Source organism: Aquarana catesbeiana, linkage group LG04, assembly GCF_042186555.1.
Source record: "Aquarana catesbeiana isolate 2022-GZ linkage group LG04, ASM4218655v1, whole genome shotgun sequence".
Taxonomy (NCBI): domain Eukaryota; kingdom Metazoa; phylum Chordata; class Amphibia; order Anura; family Ranidae; genus Aquarana; species Aquarana catesbeiana.
In genome coordinates, this window is record NC_133327.1 from 538,350,892 (window position 1) to 538,371,657 (window position 20,766).

The 20,766-nt window shown below is 41.5% G+C and overlaps 1 protein-coding gene across 2 annotated transcripts in view; it reads left to right on the forward strand.

The window, feature by feature from the left end:
• Positions 1 to 20,766, forward strand: part of WDR27 (WD repeat domain 27) — a 608,839-nt gene that overhangs the window by 249,006 nt on the left and 339,067 nt on the right. For both annotated transcript variants that reach the window (XM_073627863.1, XM_073627864.1), the window contains one exon: positions 11,199 to 11,293. In XM_073627863.1, coding sequence (XP_073483964.1) covers positions 11,199 to 11,293 — 95 coding nt within the window. The remainder of the gene's footprint in view (positions 1 to 11,198; positions 11,294 to 20,766) is intronic.

Consider the following 20,766-nt stretch of genomic DNA (forward strand, 5'->3'; position numbering starts at 1 on the left):
TACAGGATCAGGGAAGTATTCCAAGTGAAGGAGCACTGCTCAAGGCAGATCCACAACAATACATCTCACAAACACTCTCCAGGATGTGCAGGCCCAGTTCTCACACCTGTGGCAAAATCAAGAAGAGTCCAGATGGCCGCACTGTGTCCCATCTTTATTGAAGCAGCAGTGTCACAGCATAAAAGCACAATGTAAGCACAGTGGGGGAGAAGCACAGTTTCATGCTACCTAGCGCTTAATCCTAGCCCATAATCATCAGCATTAGGTAGTGTGGACTGCATGAGCTTCTCCCTCACTGTGCTTACATTGTGCTTTTAAAAACAGAAACACAAAACAGAAGGGTGCACTGCCAATGATAGAATCTTATGAATCCAGAAATAAAAAAAATAGCCATCACTCCTTAACACATTGGAGTTGATTTACTAAAGGCAAATATACAGTGCACTTGCTCCAGAGCTTAGTAAATGAGGTAAAGCTTCACTTTGCAAAGAATACTCAGTTACATGCAAGGAAAAAAAAAACAGCATTTTTGCTTGTACAGTACATGACTGGATGATAGAAATCAGCAGAGCTTCCCCTCATTTCAGAGTTTCCCCTCAGATCTAGAGCAAATGCACTTCAAAGTGCACTTGCAGTGCAGTATCTGCTTTTAAAAAGTCAACCTCTATGTATTAAAAACATAGGTGTTAGTAGCATACATTTGCAAATCTATGTGAAAGCCACATTGCCTCATCAAGACCCTTCTGCATAGTGTGGTTCCTAACTCTTGCCTAACAGAGCTCACATCCTGGGACATACACAGCCAACAGTGGCACCATATAAATCCAAACTCATCCAATCCAAGAATTTACCAGCACTTCTTAAAGAGTTTGTTAGGCTGGGTTCAACCGGCACTATTGAGAGCCTATCACAGGAAAACCCGCATCCAATTTGCATGACAGGAGACTGTGACAGGCTCTCAATAGACCCTTCATCCAGCTCCAGGGCGGCCATGGTCCACATTGGAAAAGGGTCCTGTACTTCTTTGGCTCAGTTTCAGGTGCGAATTCAGGCATCAGTTAACAGGGAGGCACCGGACCCCCACGGCCGCATCAGTGTGAACTCAGCCTAAAGGTCCAGCTTTTTTTTTAACCGCTTGCCGACCGTCTCACGCCGATATATGTCGGCAGAAGGGCACGTAACAGGCATATTAACGTACCTGTACGTTGCCCTTTAAGAAGCGGCTTGCGGGCGTGCCACGATCTCTTTGAGTGTGATCTCGGGTCCCGCGGACTCGATGTCCGCGGGGATACCCGCGATCATCTCACACAGAGGAAAAATGGGGAAATGCTGATGTAAACAAGCATTTCCCTGTTCTGCCTAGTGACACTGACACTGATCACCGCTCCCTGTAATCGGGAGCGGTAATCCGTGTCATGTCACACATAGCCCACCCCCCACAGTTAGAATCACTCCCTAGGACACACTTAACCCTACAGCGTCCCCTAGTGGTTAACCCCTTCACTGCCAGTCACATTTACACAGCAATCAATGCATTTTTAATCGCACTGAGCGCTGTATAAATGTGAATGGTCCCAAAATAGCGCCAAAAGTGTCTGATCTGTCCGCCATAATGTCGCAGTCATGATAAAAATCGCTGATCGCCGCCATTACTAGTAAAAAAAAAAAAATATTAATAAAAATGCCATAAAACTATCCCCTATTTTGTAGACGCTATAACTTTTGCGCAAACCAATCAATAAACGCTTATTGCGATTTTTTGTTTTTTTTACCAAAAATATGTAGAAGAATACGTGTCGGCCTAAACTGAGGAAAAAAAATGTTTTTTTATATATTTTTTGGGGATATTTATTATAGCAAAAAGTAAAAAATAATGCATTTTTTTCAAATTTGTCATGGTTACATAGTTACATAGTAGGTGAGGTTGAAAAAAGACACAAGTCCATCAAGTCAAACCCATGTGTGTAATTATATGTCAGTATTACATTGTATATCCCTGTATGTTGCGGTCGTTCAGGTGCTTATCTAATAGTTTCTTGAAACTATCAATGCCCCCCCCGCTGAGACCACCACCCGTGGAAGGGAATTCCACATCCTTGCCGCTCTTACAGTAAAGAACCTTCTACGTAGTTTAAGGTTAAACCTCTTTTCTTCTAATTTTAATGAGTAGCCACGAGTCTTGTTAAACTCCCTTCGGCGAAAAAGTTTTATCCCTATTGTGGGGTCACCAGTATGGTATTTGTATATTGAAATCATATCCCCTCTCAAGCGTCTCTTCTCCAGAGAGAATAAGTTCAGCGCTTGCAACCTTTCCTCATAACTAATATCCTCCAGACCCTTTATTGTTGCCCTTCTTTGTACTCGGTCCATTTCCAGTACGTCCTTCCTGAAGACTGGTGCCCGGAACCGAGTCTTGTAGAACGGGAGAATTATCATTTTATCTCTGGAGTTGATCCCCTTTTTAATGCATGCCAATATTCTGTTTGCTTTGTTAGCAACAGCTTGGCATTGCATGCCTTTGCTGAGCCTATCATTTACTAGGACCCCCAGGTCCTTTTCCATGTTAGATTCCCCCAGAGGTTCTCCCCCCAGTGTAAAGATTGCATTCATATTTTTGCCACCCAAATGCATTATTTTACATTTTTCTAGATTGAACCTCATTTTCCATGTAGTTGCCCACCCCATTAATTTGTTCAGATCTTTTTGCAAGGTCTCCACATCCTGTGGAGAAGTTATTGCCCTGCTTAGCTTCATATCGTCCGCAAATACAGGGATTGAACTGTTCTCCCCTACCCCATCCTCTAGGTTGTTTATGAACAAATTAAATAGGATTTGTCCCAGCACAGAACCATGGGAGACCCCACTACCCACCCCTGACCATTCCGAGTACTCCCCATTTATCACCACCCTCTGAACTCGCCCTTGCAGCCAGTTTTCAATCCATGTACTCACCCTATGATCCATGCCAACGGACCTTATTTTGTACAGTAAACTTTTAGGGGAACTGTGTCAAATGCTTTTGCAAAATCCAGATACACCACGTCTACAGGCCTTCCTTTATCTAGATGGCAACTCACCTCCTCATAGAAGGCTAATAGATTGGTTTGGCAAGAACAATTCTTCATGAATCCATGCTGATTACTGCTAATGATACCGTTCTCATTACTAAACTCTTGTATATAGTCCCTTATCATCCCCTCCAAGAGTTTACATACTATTGATGTTAGGCTAACTGGTCTGTAATTCCCAGGGATGTATTTTGGGCCCTTTTTAAATATTGGTGCTACATTGGCTTTTATCCAATCAGCTGGTACCATTCCAGTCAGTAGACTATCAGTAAAAATTAGGAACAATGGTCTGGCAATTACTTGACTGAGTTCCCTAAGTACCCTCGGGTGCAAGCCATCTGGTTCCGGTGATTTATTAATGTTAAGTTTCCCAAGTCTAATTTTAATTCTGTCCTCTGTTAACCATGGAGGTGCTTCCTGGGATGTGTCATGAGGATAAACACTGCAGTTTTGGTCGCTATTTTTTTGTTTATAGCGCAAAAAATAAAAAACGCAGAGGTGATCAAATACCACCAAATGAAAGCTCTATTTGTGGGAAGAAAAGGACGTCAATTTTTTTTGGAAGCCACGTCGCACGACCGCGCAATTGTCAGTTAAAGCGATGCAGTGCCGAATCGCAAAAAGTGCTGTGGTGTTTGGCCAGCCAAATGGTCCGGGGCTGAAGTGGTTAAAATAGCATGTCATGCTTACCTGCTCCATGCAATGGTTTTGCACAGAGTAGCCCCAATCCTCCTCTTCTCAATCTGCTTGCTCTAGGGGCACTTGTGCGTGATTTCTCTTGACTCACCTCTGTGTGTTTATGAGACACATAGAGCATGGCTCGGCCCTGTCCCCCACTCCCTCCTCACTGGCTATGACTGACAGCAGCGGGAGCCATTGTCTCAGCCAATGCACATAGCTGGATCAGGATTGGGCTCAGGTAAGTATAAAGGGGGGGCACATTGCCAGGAGAGGAGCTCTGTTAGATTAGTTAGGGATCAAAATACACAGAGGCAACTGGATGGGGCAGAATTGATGGTGAGCAGTGCTACTGGAGTAGATATCCAACACCTGATCTCTCCTCCGTAGTGTGAACCTAGTAGTGCTCTGTGTGCACTTTCAGATTCACAGCTGTCAAATGCTGACAGACTGTGACCAGATAAACAGTAGATCAAGTACAGTTTGACCCCTTTCACCTGCACAAAGCTAACACATAGTTCCCTTAAAAAGCAATTTAGTTAGGTAAAACTAAAAAATAAATAACATTTAATAAAATAAATTAGAAACAAAAATGAATAGACTCCTTCGCCCTCACCATGCACATTTATACTTAAAAGTATGTACACCCAGGATGCACTTACATACAATATGTAAATGTAAGGTATTACACTTTGGCGCTGTTTTGCAGATTCAATTATGAGGAATTACATATTTGGTATTTATTTGGCATAATTTCATCTTTGACATTTTCCAAAGGAATAGGGATTATATTCTTTGCCTTAGGTTTGATAAACAGTTGCGCATATTTCATGTGACATAAAATTGTGCAACTGCCTTCTTTTTTCCACAGATTGTCTGCTTTCACAAAATATATAATGTTTTAGGGTTAGAAGTAATCTTCAGAACAAAAATGCACATTATAGAATGTGTGTAAAAAAATAAAAATTGGTCTGACAGCGAAGAGGTTAAATGGAAAAGCAAGTAGAAACATGCATGTACCGAATTTGCTTTGTTTTATTTTGTTTTGACATACGCATTAAACGTACAGTGGAGTCCCACAGACACTACCACATTCCATTTCCCTGCAGAAGGATTGAATTTCCCAGAAACTACTGTACATAATATTCATCAACAAACTTAGACAGTCAATTCCGGTTTGTGGATTTTTTTATTGAATGTGTTATGTCTAATCATAAACGATTGGCTTATAATGCTGACATAATGGTAGTAATCTAGATTTTTCTCCAGAATGTTATTTGCAATGTTCCTCTCCATTGTCATCTAAATAAAGTCTTGTTTTAGTACTCACTGTTCCTCTTATTTAAACAAATGTTGAACTGAACATTACAGAGAACAAAAATGATAAAACATTTTCTTCTTACCAATGTAAGACAGACATTAACATTATTTATAATATTTTCTGGCTGAAAACACATTATTGTTGAAGGAGCTATTTCCTGTTGCCTTTGGGCAAATTCCTGGCAAAACCTAGCACAGCATTCTGTTAATCACCTTGATAATCCTATAGGGTGCATTCATTTAGAAGTTACTGATGTGATTATACCATTACTATGCTTTTTTATGTGTTACTTTTCAGAGAATGATAACTGAGGGTGGCTGTTTTGACAGCTTTGTTCTTTACACTGAGTTACAAAACAAATCACTAAGCTATTATGCATGCTTCCTTTGTCATAATATTTCGAGACACATAATAATTTTAGCACACATTGACTGTTGTTGTTGAAACCACAGTTAGCTGATCCTGCAAAATGTTGTCTCTGGAACAAATGTTGCCTCATTAAAATTTCTTAATTATCAGATTTATCTGGTATCAAGTCATTTCGACTCCTACAAAAGGGTTATCACCTTCCACCTGGAGGGATCTTTTGATACCTGAAGTTTAAACATTTTATCGACTCTTTGAAAATGTATACTATGGTTCCTGCAAAGAAAATTCAATTTTAATCTCGTAGTGCCTCAGATCCTCTACTCCTGGAGTGATCTCATTCTTGTATGCCAAACAGCGTAGCAGAGCGATGCCTCGCCAGGGTGATGTTAACCCAGAATTCACAACCAGGTAGGTTGAGGGGCTCCAGGGGGTTTGCTTAATTGGGAGGAAACTCACTTTCAGTTTCCTCAATGCTTAGAAAAATCCACTTTGGGACCTGGAGCCTGGAGATTTCTTAGAGAATCGGGTGCCATGAAATCTCCAATCCTGGGTCCAGATTTTGTGAACCACCAGCACATTGATTGGTCAGGTATGTGCTGTGCTATTAGTAATGACCTGACCATGGTTCTGGGCTCCACCCTCCCGAGGAATCCAGGTGTGCAAGGGAGAAACCAGAGGAGTGCATGTGCACTGGAACAGACTGAGACCCAAGCCTGAGGATCAGAGCAGCGAGGGGCTGATATCTATGTGGATAGTTTTGGCAAGAAAAGGGTCTGTGGGAGATAGACCAGGGCCTAAAGTGGAAGGCCTGAGCAGCCCTGCATTGTAAGCCAGGAGGGCTGCATGTATAAGCATGGAGGCTGAAAGTGTATTTTCTTTGGATGGAAATGCTGAAAACCCCTGTGAGAGAAAGTCATTGATTTTGTTTGAACCTTGTTTGAACTTTTTTTTTAAATAAAAGTGGGCCAACAAGCCCTGAAATGGGAATATTTGGTGTTGACTGTACTCACAACAAACAACCTCCCAAACATTACAACAATTACCAAACTTCCATTCTTCCCCAACTCTATTTGCTGACAAATGAAGACCAAATATGGGAATCTTTAAAACCCCTATTTGAGCCCTTGAAACAAGCTACAAATTACTTATGAGCTGTTACTGAGTCCCGGTCAGGATCTCCAAAACACTACTGTTTTACCCTTTCACTTGCTTTAGAAGCTGCTAAACAGAAAGTACCTTTGCCCATATTTGATGAGAATGTCTGGCAGCAATACTGGTCTAAAATACAGTATATCAACAGATCCACATGGTTTAAAGGTTTCCCTGTCCCTTTGATGCCATGTTGAACAAAAAGCCACTGAGTTTTACCCCAAACTAATTTAAAGTGTCTCTAAAGGCTCAAGGATTTTTATCTTCATGCATTGGCCAATAAGGAGAGAGAGGGGCAGGGCCAAGCTGCAGCTCTGTGACTGCACAGAGCAGGCAATTATAATATGTTTATTATTTTAATGTAAAAAAATCTGAAGCTTTAACCTTCCTAGCGGTATTCCCGAGTGTGGCTCGGGGTGAATTTTCATTAGCAAAAGCGGTAACCCCGAGCCAAACTCAGGATTGCATCGCAGTATCCTGGTAAAGTTAACTACCTTGTCCCCAGGATCCTGCAATGTCCTCCCGCTGTGTCCACAGGCTGTGCACTCCGCCTGATTCATCACTGTGCCAGGCTCTGTTCCCTGCGAGCGACTCAAGGGGGCGGAGTCCGGCGGCAAATTCAAAAAAGTGAAAAATATATAACACATCAATCTGTAGATTACATTATTGTATCAAATCATTTCACCTCCCTTTTGTCCCTAGTGCTTTGTCCAGTACCCTGCCTGCAGTTTTATATTATATATACTGTTCTTTCTGCCTGGAAACTTGAGAAAGTCCATGGCATCCAAAAAGTGTCCCTTTACGTCAAAAGCGGTTTTAGACCAGCTAGAAAACAGCGATAGTGAATTAGTGGGGAAATTCGTCATCAGACACTGAAAGTGACGACGGCGACAATTCTGCGACTGAGCAAATTTCATTTGATTTGATTACATTATTGAATACAATGTATTATTATATTATTATTTTTTAAAAATTATTCATAGTTATTTATTATATTGTTCTTTATGATTTTGTGTTTCAAACTTTATCATACCCGGTATGTCTACTAGACTCGTTTGGGCATATTTAAGTGTGTTATTACTAAGAATTACAGGCCTACAATATAAAACGCTAAATTTCCATGCAAAACAATGTATCACATTGAGCTTCTAAAATCTGACATAATCATACCGCCAGGGAGGTTAATATCACCTAATATCACCGGAAGATTTTACCCCCTTAATGACCAGAGCATTTTTTTGTGTTTCGGCACTGCGTTGCTTTCACTGACAATTGCGTAGTCGTGCGACGTTGTACCCAAACAAAATTGACGTCTTTTTTTTCCCCACAAATAGAGCTTTCCTTTGGTGGTATTTGATCACCTCTGCGGTTTTTATTTTTTGTGCTATAAACAAAAAGAGTGTCAATTTTGAAAAAAAAGCAATATTTTTTTTAACTTTTTGCTATAATAAATATCCCCCAAAAATATATAAAAAAACACACTTCTTTCTCACTTTATGCCGATATGTATTCTTCTACATATTTTTGGTAAAAAAAATCGCAATAAGTGTATATTGATTGGTTTGCGCAAAAGTTATAGCGTCTCCAAAATAGGGGATAGATTTATGGCATTTTTATTATTAATTTTTTTTATTAGTAATAGCGGTGATCTATGATTTTTATCAGGACTGCGACATTGTGGTGGACAGATCGGACACTTTTGACAATATTTTGGGACCATTGTCAATTATACAGTGATCAGAGCAAAAAATAGCCACTGATTTACTGTGTAAATGTCACTGGCAGGTAAGGGGTTAAACACTATGGGGTGATTAAGGGGTTAAATGTGTTCCCTCGGTGTGTTCTAACTGTAGGGGGGATGGGCTACCTAGGACATGACAAAGATCACTACTCCCGATGACAGGGAGCAGTAGATACCTGTCATGTCACCAAGCAGAACATGGAAATGCCTTGTTTACATAGGCATCGCCCCGTTCTGCCTCTCCTCATTGTGATTGCGCTGTGACATCGACATCACTAGCCCGGGATAACCAAGGGACATATGGTACGCCCTTTTGCGCACTCGTGACATTCTGCCGACATACATCGGCGTGTGGCGGTCGGGAAGCGGTTAACCACTTCCATACCAGGCCTATTCTGGCACTTCTCTCCTACATGTAAATATCATCATTTTTTGCTAGAAAATTACTCAGAACCCCCAAACATTATATGTTTTTTTAGCAGACACCGTAGGGAATAAAATGGTGGTTGTTGCAACTTTTTATGTCACGAGGCATTTGCGCAAAATTTTTTTCAATTGATTTTTTTTGGAAAAAAAAAACAGTTTAATGCATTAAAAAATAACAAAACAGTAAAGATAGCCCAATTTTTTTTGTATAATGTGAAATATGTTACACCGAGTAAATAGATACCCAACATGTCACGCTTTAAAATTGCGCACACTTGTGGAATGGCGCCAAACTTTGGTACTTAAAAATCTCCATAGACAACGTTTTAAATTTTTTTACAGGTTACCAGTTTAGAGTTACAGAGGAGGTCTAGAGCTAGAATTGTTGCTCTCACTCTAACGCACATGGCGATACCTCACATGTGTGATTTGAATGGCGTTTACATATGCGGCCGTGACTTACGTGTGCGTTCATTTCTGTGCAAGAGCACACGGGGACAGGGGCACTTTACATTTTTTTTGTTTATTTTACTTTAATTTTTTTTTTTTTTTTTACATTTTCTTTTTAATTTTTTTTGTTTTATCACTTTTATTCCTTTTACAAGGAATTTTTACAAGGAATGATGCGTGACAGGTCCTCTTTATGGTGAGATGTGGGGTCTATAAAACCCCACATCTCTACTCCAGGCTGGAAAGATTGAGATAAAAAAAAAAGACTGATCTTTTTCTTTCCAGCCGAGAGCTTGGCTTTGTTTACTTTCACCGGCCTCTGATGGTCATAGACTGGGACCATCTGGTCAACGGAAATTTCTATGATCATCGTACGTCGGATGCTTTCTCCAGGTCGCCGATCACACTGGCGAGCCCGGAGAAGCATTGGCGGGGGGTGGATATCCCCTCCCACCGCCTGTAAGAATGATCAAGTGGCTGAACTATGATTGTTCTTACGGTTCACAGAATCGCTGGCTCTAAGAGATGATGTTTGAATGATGCCTGCTGCTTCTTCTCTTCAACATTTTTTCACTTTTGTGTCTCACATGATGTTTTTCAAACAGATTACTGCACAACTAAACAACTCCATAAATTCAAACTCACCTTATTTCCTCCTCTTCCCCTGCTATCCCTTTCCCCTACCACCCCCCGCCACTCTCAGGCCCTACAAGTGTCCTAAAGATAAATCCCCTTGTTCCCTTACAATCTGTAAATAGTTAAACCCTAGCCAGTGCTACCTCACCCCTCCCACTCCTCATCCTGGGAAGTTTTTTGAGTTAGACCTGTAAATATGCTGACTTTTCAACTTTTTGCAAATTGTATTTTCATGCTGTGACTTTCCTGATTTGGTTTGATTGGGACCTTGTTGGAAAAATAAAAATCTATTGAATGAAAATGCAGTTAACTATGGCAAATAATTGGTTTTCCTTAGTAAACCAATCCCATTAAGCATAACCCCTTAGCTCCGACTGTACGCACATATGGGGCCTTGACTTGAAGGGTTTATACCGGGATGATGCCTGCGGTACCGCTTTTTTAGAGTGAGTGGTCGGCTCTTTAGGGATAACAACCAATGCAGCTAAAAGCCGCTCGGCTGTTATCTGGAAGAAGCGGGAGGGATGTGCCTCCCCTCCTGCCACCTTCCTCCGCTCTTCCTGGGCTTCCCGTCCCATCTTGAGACCCAATCCACGATCCGGCACTTCCGCTGGCTAGATTGAGACTGGAAGGAAGCCGGTAATGGCTTAGTTCCAGTCTCCTATGTCTAAACATTGAAGCAACCTCACAACATCACTTCTGGTTTGCTTGGCTGTCTGTTTTTGGCGATCTGAATGCTTTGAAGTTAAAAGGATGGAATTTGGGGTCTTTTAGATATGTAAACGGTGTTCAAATCACACGTGAAGTATTGCCACAATCGTTACCACGAGAGCAATAATTCTAGCAAAAGACCTCCTCTGTAGCTCTGACCTGGTAACCGTTAATTTGTTTTAAAGCATCGCCTGTGGAGATTTTTAGGTACCGTAGTTTGTCGCCATTCCACGAGTGTGTACAATTTCAAAGCATGACATGTTAGGTATCTATTTACTCGGCATAACATCATCTTTCACATTATACAAAAAAATTGGGTTAACTTTACTGTTTAGTTTTTTTTTTTCTCATCAAAATATCTTTTTTTCCCAAAAAAGTGCGTTTGAAAGACCGCTGCGCAAATACCGTGTGACATAAAATGTTGCAACAATCACCATTTTATTCTCTATGGTCTCTGCTAAAAAAATATATATAATGTTTTGGGGTTCTAAGTAATTTTCTAGCAAAAAAATACAGATTTTAACTTGTAAGCAACAAATGTCAGCAATAGGCTTTGGCATGAAAGGGTTAAGCATATTCTTTAGTATAGCTATTAGAGATACACAATTTACTTTTGTATAACCTATCCACTTATGTGTGTTTTTTGTAGGTATGAACAGAAGAGTTTATGTAAAACAGTTGAAAAGTTTCATCTGGACTCAGTGGAGATTACTGGCATTTCAGCTGTGAATGACTTCTACTCCTGTATCCTTTTTTAATCTTTACTTTGCATTCTGAATATGTTTTATACACAATATCAGCTTATACCTCTGTGTTCTTTACAGACAACTGAGAGTGTGAAATCAACAAGCTAAAACATCTCCAGGACCATCTATACAATGACATATTCTTCTCACTGTGTAAATATCAGGAGATAGAAACGTTTATAGGCACATTATAGATATTTTTGATCAAAATTAGCTTTTTGTGCCTATACATTTTTCTGCCTTTGTTTAATTAGCAACCGGTTAGAAATCACATTGCTGAAGTCAAGGCAGTAAAAGATGGATATTGATTGGTTGCTGTGGATTACTGCACTTAAAGTGTATATCAACCCAAATCAAAAAATATATATATTGCAGTTTACCAGCCTTTAGATGTGGTGGCTGCATTAGTTTTTTTTTTCAGACATTTTACACTTTATTTTCACATGGTAATTTCCTGTCCCTGGGTAGCTATGCTCACTCCCCCACAATATTTATGAAGGGAACCATTATTACTACTGAGACTGGACTTCAAATACTTGTTCATCTCTGTTACATGGGAAAGGGGAGATCAGTAGTTTACAGAAGGAAGTTGACATTTTTATGCTTCTAACGCAGCTCACAAGAAGTGACAAGGGCACTGCATTTCTGGCAAGATTAACAGGTATTTGCTGTAGTCACTGAAAATGTTTTTAGTCTGAAAACAGCGATAAATGCAGCCACCACATCTAAGGACTGGTGAACTGCAATATGTTCAAGTTTTGTTCTTACAGTAGCTTTAGTTCATTTTTAAGGATTAGCACTTACAGTAAATGCAAAACTTTTTTTTCTAGATTTTTATGGCTTTCACCAGAAAAGTTATAGATGGGATATCTTTTAGTGATGACATCTGTTCAAGTGACAACTGTTAGTGGTGGGATTTTGCTTCACTGTGGAGATATTTCTACTCTCTTCCTTTTGTGTCTCTAGGACAGGAAATGGGTATAAATTTCACAAAAAGAGATAAAGAACTCCAAAATAGATCTAATACATCTTCACTCTATCCAAATATTAATAATAAAAAAAGCTTCTGGCTTGAATTCCATCTTAACAATAAGAACTTTCAAAAACACCAGTAGACATCAGATAGTGGTCAGACATGTGGATGTGATCGCATCACTGAAATGTATTTTTATTCTGAAAGATCACTTTATAAACAAGCCTGAGGCCCTGAGGGGAGGACAAATAGAAAGTTTTCCTGATAGAAGCTGTTGCTTTGAGGTAGGCTGTGATATCTTTGACTGCGTCCAGGCAGTGAAGAGCAATCTCTTTTGTGTGCTTTGGAGCAAGGGAAAAGATGGAAGAACAATGTCTTCATTGAAGTGAAAGTCTGACACCACCTTGGGAAAGAAGAATGGCCTTGGCCATAAGACTACCTTGTCCTCATGAAGGATGAGGAATGGCTCCTTGTAAGGGAGAGACGCCAAATCCGAAAAATGTCTGACTGATGTGATGGAGACCAGAAAGGCCACTTTGTGGCAAAGGTCATCTAAATGAATCTCCCTGATGGTTTCAAAGGGTACTTTCTGTAGAGCAGAGTAAATATTGTTGAGGTCCCAGGAAGCAAAGGGGGCCTAATTCTAGAAACACCTTGTTCACACCAGACAAAGTTGCATTTCCAGGTACAACAATAGATCTTTCTGGAAATTGATTTTCTTGCTTTTAGCATGCCATGCTGTGAGTGACTGAGAAGGGGGTCCAGTGCTGCAGAACCAGTTTGATTGCTCTGAGCTCAAAAGTGTTGATGTGGAGCTTGGTTTCCATCAGTAACCAGATTCCCTGGAATGTGAGGGACTGGAACACTCCTCCCCAGCCTGAAAGACTCACATTTCTTGTTATCACTTTCCAGTGATATGGAAGGTAGGACTTCCCTGTTAAGGCTGGGCTGGAGATCCACCAAGCTATAGAATTCCTTGCTTGGCAGGACAGGAGTATGGGTGAATCAAGGGAAAGGGGCATGTTTGTTCCACGTCAACAAGATGTTGTGCTGGAGCGTACTTGAATGGAACTGAGTGAATGGAACAGCCTCAAAGGAAATTATAATGAGGTATAAAGGCCAAAAGGCAATGTGACAAACGAGAAATGGTATTCTTGACTTGCAAAGCACAGAAAACATTGATGCAGTGGATAAATTGAAGTATGTAGACATGTAGAGTATGTAGATCTTGGGTGTCAACGCTTTATACACACTGCGCATGCGTGTAACTCCGCCCGCCCCTGACGTTCTTTCTAGTGTATTCCCCGCCCCTTTTCGTTCGGCGCAGTGGGTGAAGAGCACATGGCGGAGTTACAGCAGGTGCGTGCTAATTATAGCAACGAGGAGGAGGAGGAGGAAAGCCTGGATCCAGGCACGTCCCGATCCAGAAGGAGACGTTTTAAGGCCACAAATATGTTGTTTGGGGAGATGTTGGAGATGGTCGACATCATGAAGAAGTCCGACTATGACGGAAAGTATGGGCCTTACCCCAACCCCAATATCCGAAAGGCCAAGATCATGGCGAAAGTGGTCAGGAGTCTTGAGAGGAATTTCGGGGTACGAAAATCAAAAGATCAGCTCAGGAAACGGTGGTCGGACCTTAAGTTGAGAGAGCCAGAGCAGTACTGAAAGATCCGGAGAGTGCTGCAAAAAAGTAAGTAGTTGTGCTGTGTTCCTTTTCTTTCTGTCTTTATTCCGTTCGTTCTGCTCCATATGCTTTTATTAATTGTAACGTTTAAAAAGGTCAACTTTAATGTTCATGGGCCCATTATTCGTTCGTATCAAACATTTTTCTTTCGGCCTCTAGAACACCATTGTTTAGGCCATATGCATTTTCACACATTTTTGGGGGCCTACTTGGATGCCAAATATTTGTTTGTGTAGATGGGTTTGTTACTAGAATGAAATGCAAACTAGATTGTGTGTAAGGAGAGGACACTGAGCAGCTGTTTTCACATCTGGACACTGGAGCACTAGTGTGGGACCCCAGAACACCATTTTTATTAGGGGGGGCACACAGGTGCTCCAGTGTATACTATAGGGGGGTCTCCATCTGTGAAGCTTCTACCAAACAGGTAAAGTATTGCAGCTTGACAAAGGACACTAAAAAATATACATCTTGGAACTCGGCTAAAATAGACAATTGTACCCCACTTCCAAGCAATGTTTCCTATTTCTAGTTCTGCCATCAAATATCTGTGTGCTAAGTATACCATTTTTGTTTTACATAGGGAAGAAAAGACTCGGAGGACACCCCTCATCCCAGGAGACCAGAGACCCCCCCTCTGGAAGAAGGGGAAATACCAACACAAGAAGAAGAGCAGGAGGAAGAAGAAGATGTGGTGGAGATTGGCACCACAACAGGTGAGTGTCTGCGACCACAGGCTCAGGTAAAAGAGATGGATGTTGGCAGATTTTTGAGACTTTTTTTTTGTTCTTTATCTCTTTTTAGGTGATCGTGATCCAGAACGCTTTACATCTGAAAGTGCCCAGATACTGATCGGGGAGATCATGGGGTGTAATCTCCAATTGCAAAACATCCAGCAACAAATCAGTGATGTTATTAAAAAAAATAATAACATCATTGATGTTTTGGGGTGAATTTAAACCCCACAAAATCACCTGTTTTATCTTACGAAAATTTTTACAATGTTTAGAAAAGCCAAATTTGGAGGATGCACACAGTGTGCCAACATGTGCTATCTGCCATCACGGGAGATCAATGGACGCGTTTTGGGGGTGCAACCCCTTCCTCAATTATAAAGTCGCATTGAGGAAGGGCTTGCTCCCCCAAAACACGTCCCTTGATCCCCCCTGATGGCAGATAGCACATGTTGACATTCGTAAATTGGTGTGCATCTTCCAAATTTGGCATTTCCAGGGGTGATTTCCCCCCATCTGAACGCTATATCAAACCCAGTTCCTAAATACTGATGTCTGATATAGCCTTCAGGTTTTACCATATGTGAACTTTGTAAGTTCAAGTTTTTTGGCTTTCTTGTTGGTTTTACACAGGCCTGTTTTATCCGAAATGTATATTTCGATTTTTGATAATGCTGCTGCAAACATTGTTATACAACAAACATGTTGGTTTGTTTTAAAAACCTTTGGGAAATGCACATGTGATTGTGCAGGTATAAAAAAGTGCCTTACTCAAGAATGTGTGGATTATTGTCTCAACACTACAACACTTTTGGGGTGATGTAATTGCTGTTTTAGGCAAAAATGGGGGTTATTTCCTAAGGGCAAATACACTTTGCACTACAAGTGCAGGTTCAGTGCAGTTGCAAGTGCACTTGTAGTGAAATGTGTTTTGGCATTTAGGAAGTACCAGCCAACACTGTTTTTTATAAGGTTACCCAATCACGACATTTTCTGCATTCAACACATTTCTGTCAGGGTCAGCTAAAACAAACACAAGCAGTAAATGTCCACAAAGAATTTCTTTTGGTTGTTTTTTATTTGAAAAAGGTGTCACAGTTTGTCTGGCATATTGATAGCCCCCCTACCCGCAAAGAACTCCAGGTAGCGTAACCGAACATCACAGGCATTCAGGGAGGGCAAGCCAGGACGGCCACTTTCAAGCGCCGTCAGTGTTGATGGATTAGTGGATTCCGGCCTCAGGCCCAACTGAGCCAGCATAGTTGGCTGAATGTTTTCTTAAAAAATTATGGAGAACACAGCAGGCAAGTATTATATGGTTCAGTTTATACTCTGCCATATGGATGGGTGTCAGAAATAATCGGAACCGGCTGGCCAGGATTCCAAATGTGTTCTCCACCACTCTTCGGGCTCTGGCCAGCTGGTAATTAAAAACCCTCTGTTCCGGGGTGAGGGTCCTCATCGGGAATGGCCGCATCAGGTGGTCCCCCAGCGCAAATGCTTCATCAGCAACGAACACAAATGGGAGACCTTCAACATTGTCCTCTGGAGGTGGCAAGTCCAAGCTGCCATTCTGGAGACGCCTGTAGAACTCCGTCTGGGCGATCACTCCACCATCGGACATCCGGCCATTCTTCCCCACGTCCACATACAAGAACTCGTAATTAGCCGACACCACCGCCAACATCACTATACTATTAAACCCTATGTAATTATAATAGTACGACCCCGAGTTGGGTGGTGGGACGATGTGGACGTGTTTCCCATCAATTGCCCCTCCGCAGTTAGGAAAGTCCCACCGCTGGGCAAAGTGGGAGGCCACAGTCTGCCATTCCTCTGGCGTTGAAGGAAACTGTTGAGGAAAAAACAATAAACATTAATATTTTTTCAAAGATACATGGCAAGCAGATTAGACACAAACATTATGGGGCAACCTCCAGATAGCATTTACTAAGGGGAATTTAACAAGGCCAAAGTATAAGGTACACCTATCATATTCCCCCTCCCCCCCTCTCATGGGCCATTTCTAACATTATAGGGGGGGGGGACTCTTGGACAGGTAACCCTCTTCACTTCATTGAGAGATGAATGCCTAAATAATGGGTATTACTTGTAACAGACCCTCCTTAGTTACACTATTGGCAGCCCACTGGACAGGTAAGAAGTGTCATAATACAAAGATATAAATACACACAGTACACATTTGAGGACATTTGGACATTCTGCTATTACCTATCAAGATAATAATATAATAACAAAACTTTAAACAGTACCATTGGAAAGTATACAGGCAGGCCCTTGCACTACATGCTTTGGGGAATTCATCCATACATCTGACCAGTAAAGAGGTGGGTATAGTGTGTATGGGTTTGGCAAAGTCAGCAGATAGATGATTGAGGATAGAGAATTGGGATCAGCTGACTTAGCAGTTGTGGGAGGGAGGGTTAAAAAATATTGGGGGACACCACAAAAAAACCCCTCTGGCACTCTGTCTGAATTGAAATCAAAAATCACATTTCCAAACATTTTAGGGGGTGTTTGGGGTAAAGCACTACTATAGAGCTGATAAAATACATTGTTAAGTGACTACATGAGGTGAATATAGGGCAGGAGACACCATGCTGGAGAGGTTATTGAAGGGCAAATATGTATGAAGGACCTAAAATAATAATTACATAAAAATCCAGCATGCATGAGGACAAAGGGGACATTCACAGCATATTACAATCATGGTAATTAGGGAATGAGGGAAGAAATACAATATATTATCAAACATTCAATACAATAAAATGTGATATAAAAGGATAAAAATCTTACCTTCATATACTCCTTCTGCAGGACCTGGATGATGGCAGAACAGGTCTCTGGGATAATGATCCCCAGAGCCTGGGGGGAGATGCCTGTCGAGAACTTTAAGTCCTGTAGACTTCTCCCTGTGGCCAAATACCGCAAGGTAGCGACCAACCTCTGCTCCGGAGTGATGGCTTGCCTCATGCAGGTATCCTGCCTGCTGATATAGGGGGTCAGCGAAGCCAACAGACGGTGAAACACGGGGTCCGTCATCCTGAGAAAGTTCCTGAAATCATCAGGATTATTCTCACGGATCTCACGGAGCAAAGGCATATGAGAGAACTGGTCACGCTGAAGCAACCAATTCTTGGTCCATGAACTCCTCCCCACCCTGTTCATGGTCTGGACTTGTGCCAAGGTCAGGACCCCAACACCAAGCCCCCGCACAGCACGAACTCTACGAGGAGTACGCATACGAAACATGGCTAGAAAACGGTCGGCTGCTCAGAACGAAGTAACAGAACGCACTGAAGAACAGCAAGGCCTGTGAAGAGCGACCTAAAAAACAGCAACGAGCGGGCAAGATCGCACAGAAAACTCCGATACGAACTGACTGCACGCACTGAAGAGCAGATACAAACCCACAAGCACAAACTGAATGGCAGAAAACGATCTGAAAGCCACGAGTCTGAAAAAGCGTGAATCGTCTCTCACCAAACTTTTACTAACACGAGATTAGCAAAAGGAGCCCAAAGGGTGCCGCGCTTGGTTCTGAACCGGCCTTTTCTAGTCTCGTCGTACGTGGTGTACGTCACCGCGTTGTTGGCGATCGGAAATTCCAACAACTTTGTGCGACCGTGTGTAGGCAAAACAAGTTTGAGCCAACATCCGTCGGAAAAAATCCTAGGATTTTGTTGTCGGAATGTCCGAACAAAGTCCGACCGTGTGTACGGGGCATTACACTGAAGGGAAGGGCTCAACTTAGGTTTTGAAGTTGAAGCCTGGAAAGAGCAATTGGGTGCTTTGGGTCTTGAAGAAATACACACATCAGAGAAGGGGGTTTTAGAATCTTCCACTGTGGGGAACCCTGCCCCCATGTGACATTTTTAAAGGATACGTTCACCTTTGTAAAAAAAAAAAAATAATACATGCATATCTTTTTGCCGGTAAAAAAATGTGTGTTTATTATTTTTTTTTACTAGGAGCCTGCAAAGCATTGCATGCATGATCAGCAGATTGTGGGTGCAAAGCAGGACTCCTGCAAACTGTCTGTGTAAGCTGTCTGCTTGTACCCCTGAATATGGGTGTACCATGTAACATGTTAGGAAAGGTGAACTTTTAATGAATTTGTCAAGATGTCGACAACTTGCCTAAAATACGTCTTCAAAAGGCATACATGGGAGGCATTTTTCACGGGCAGCTTTCGATTCTGTGCATATGAATGGAGATTAGGGCTATTCTGTTTCCCCTGTTTCATCACATGTTCTAGGTCAGTGATGGCTAACCTTAGCACCCCAGATGTTTGGAACTACATTTCCCATGATGCTCTTGTGCTCTGCAGTGTAGTTGAGCATCATGGGAAATGTAGTTCCAAAACATCTGGGGTGCCATGGTTCGCCATCACTGTTCTAGGGCATCCACACTAAACGGGAAGGCAGAAGCTAATTGATTGCTTTAATTACTCTGATAAGACACAGTCTTGGAATACAGTATAATGTTGGTTGCTCATTGCCCTAGTCCAGTTAGCTGCAGTTTGATACAGGGCTGGGCCTTCAAAAGTATTGAAAGCCTTTATAAGTGTCTCAAACTTCCTATCTGCAGATTATTTGAATGAAATAACATCTTCAATTGGTACAGTGAGTTGTTTGTTTAGCACTGAAACATGAACTATTACTGGAACAGATCATTTAATGGAGAACTGTTGTTCCACTGGATAGAGCTCAGCAATAATTTTTGAAGTGAAAATCTTCTCTGGAGGGACCCGGTTGTTAATAATTTCCAATTCTATTTGTTCATGAATAAGGACTGTCTTTTTAGATTTTGAAGATCTATTTGTACCCAAAGGGGAGTGAGTGTGGGGGAGAGAAATATTCTGCAGCCTTCCCAAAAATCACTTCCAGGGACTCTTTATTTGCTTATATGTCCGCTTTATCAAGGCCATGCATATCAGGATCTGACTTGGGCAGAGGTGTTTTGGGGCTTTGCAGCTGTGATAAAGATATTAGTTGTTTGAAAAATTGTGACATGGTTGCTGAAAAATCTGCTTTGTCAGGTTAAACGCTTGTGTGTCTAAAAATAGAATAAAACAGGTGTTAAAATCTGATCCTGCTTCGGTGCAAGGGAAGCATCGTCAATCTAAAGTTAAATGTTGTGCAGCCCTGCAGCAGAGGGAATGTTTGCCTGAGTTTTTGCCATGGTTTCCTTCATAGCTATAGGTAAGGATAATCCTCTGTGGGGTTCTCACGAAGTGGGTTGCAGAATATAGGGTAAGCATGCCCAGAAGGAGAACTTGGCTAGTCAGGTGTAGACCATACTGTGGCAAAGTCTTCATGGCAAAAGGGTGGGATGAAGCATCTGAGTACCATATAAAGGGCTGTAGGTGGAAGTGGTGGTAAAGTGTGTGACTGTATGATGTAACACCTGGTTATCCAGACTCTGAGCTCCAAGTGATTTAATTTTACATTTTAGATGATTTAGATTTAATTTTAGCCCCAAAAGCTTTTGAAAAGCTTGCACTGTAAAGGGAAAACAAACCCCAGTTTTTACAGTAACAGAGATACAAGGGTAACCTTATTTTACTCGTCCATGATGCTGGTCCCTATATAGGGTCTAGGCTTCACCCGTCATGGTGGGCATACTCCTGATGGGGTCTTCAGGGTCTGGATTTTATAGTTATGAATCACACTAAGTACCAAGATGAGTACCTGTGCAGGATCCAGTGCCTGAAGCATATATTACAGGCTGTCCACATAGCGTGAAGTCCGCAAGTGGTTCCCAAGGTTGCACCTATCTAAATGTGCAGCTTCTATTGTGGTGTTTAGAAGACAGGGAGGAGTTGACTGAAGAGTTTATTGAGGAATCCAAAGATAAAATAATAAACTAGTTAAGACAAGAGTGATTTCTCCTTAGGACACTAGCAAAAAATTGAGGACTGAGCTTTGCTAGTGTCCTGTCACCTGAAGGTACAAGCCTATAACCCAGCATTTATGAATACACAGCTTCTGTCCTGTATTGTATGATTAGGATAATCATTTTTAAAATACAATATCATTATACAATATAAATGT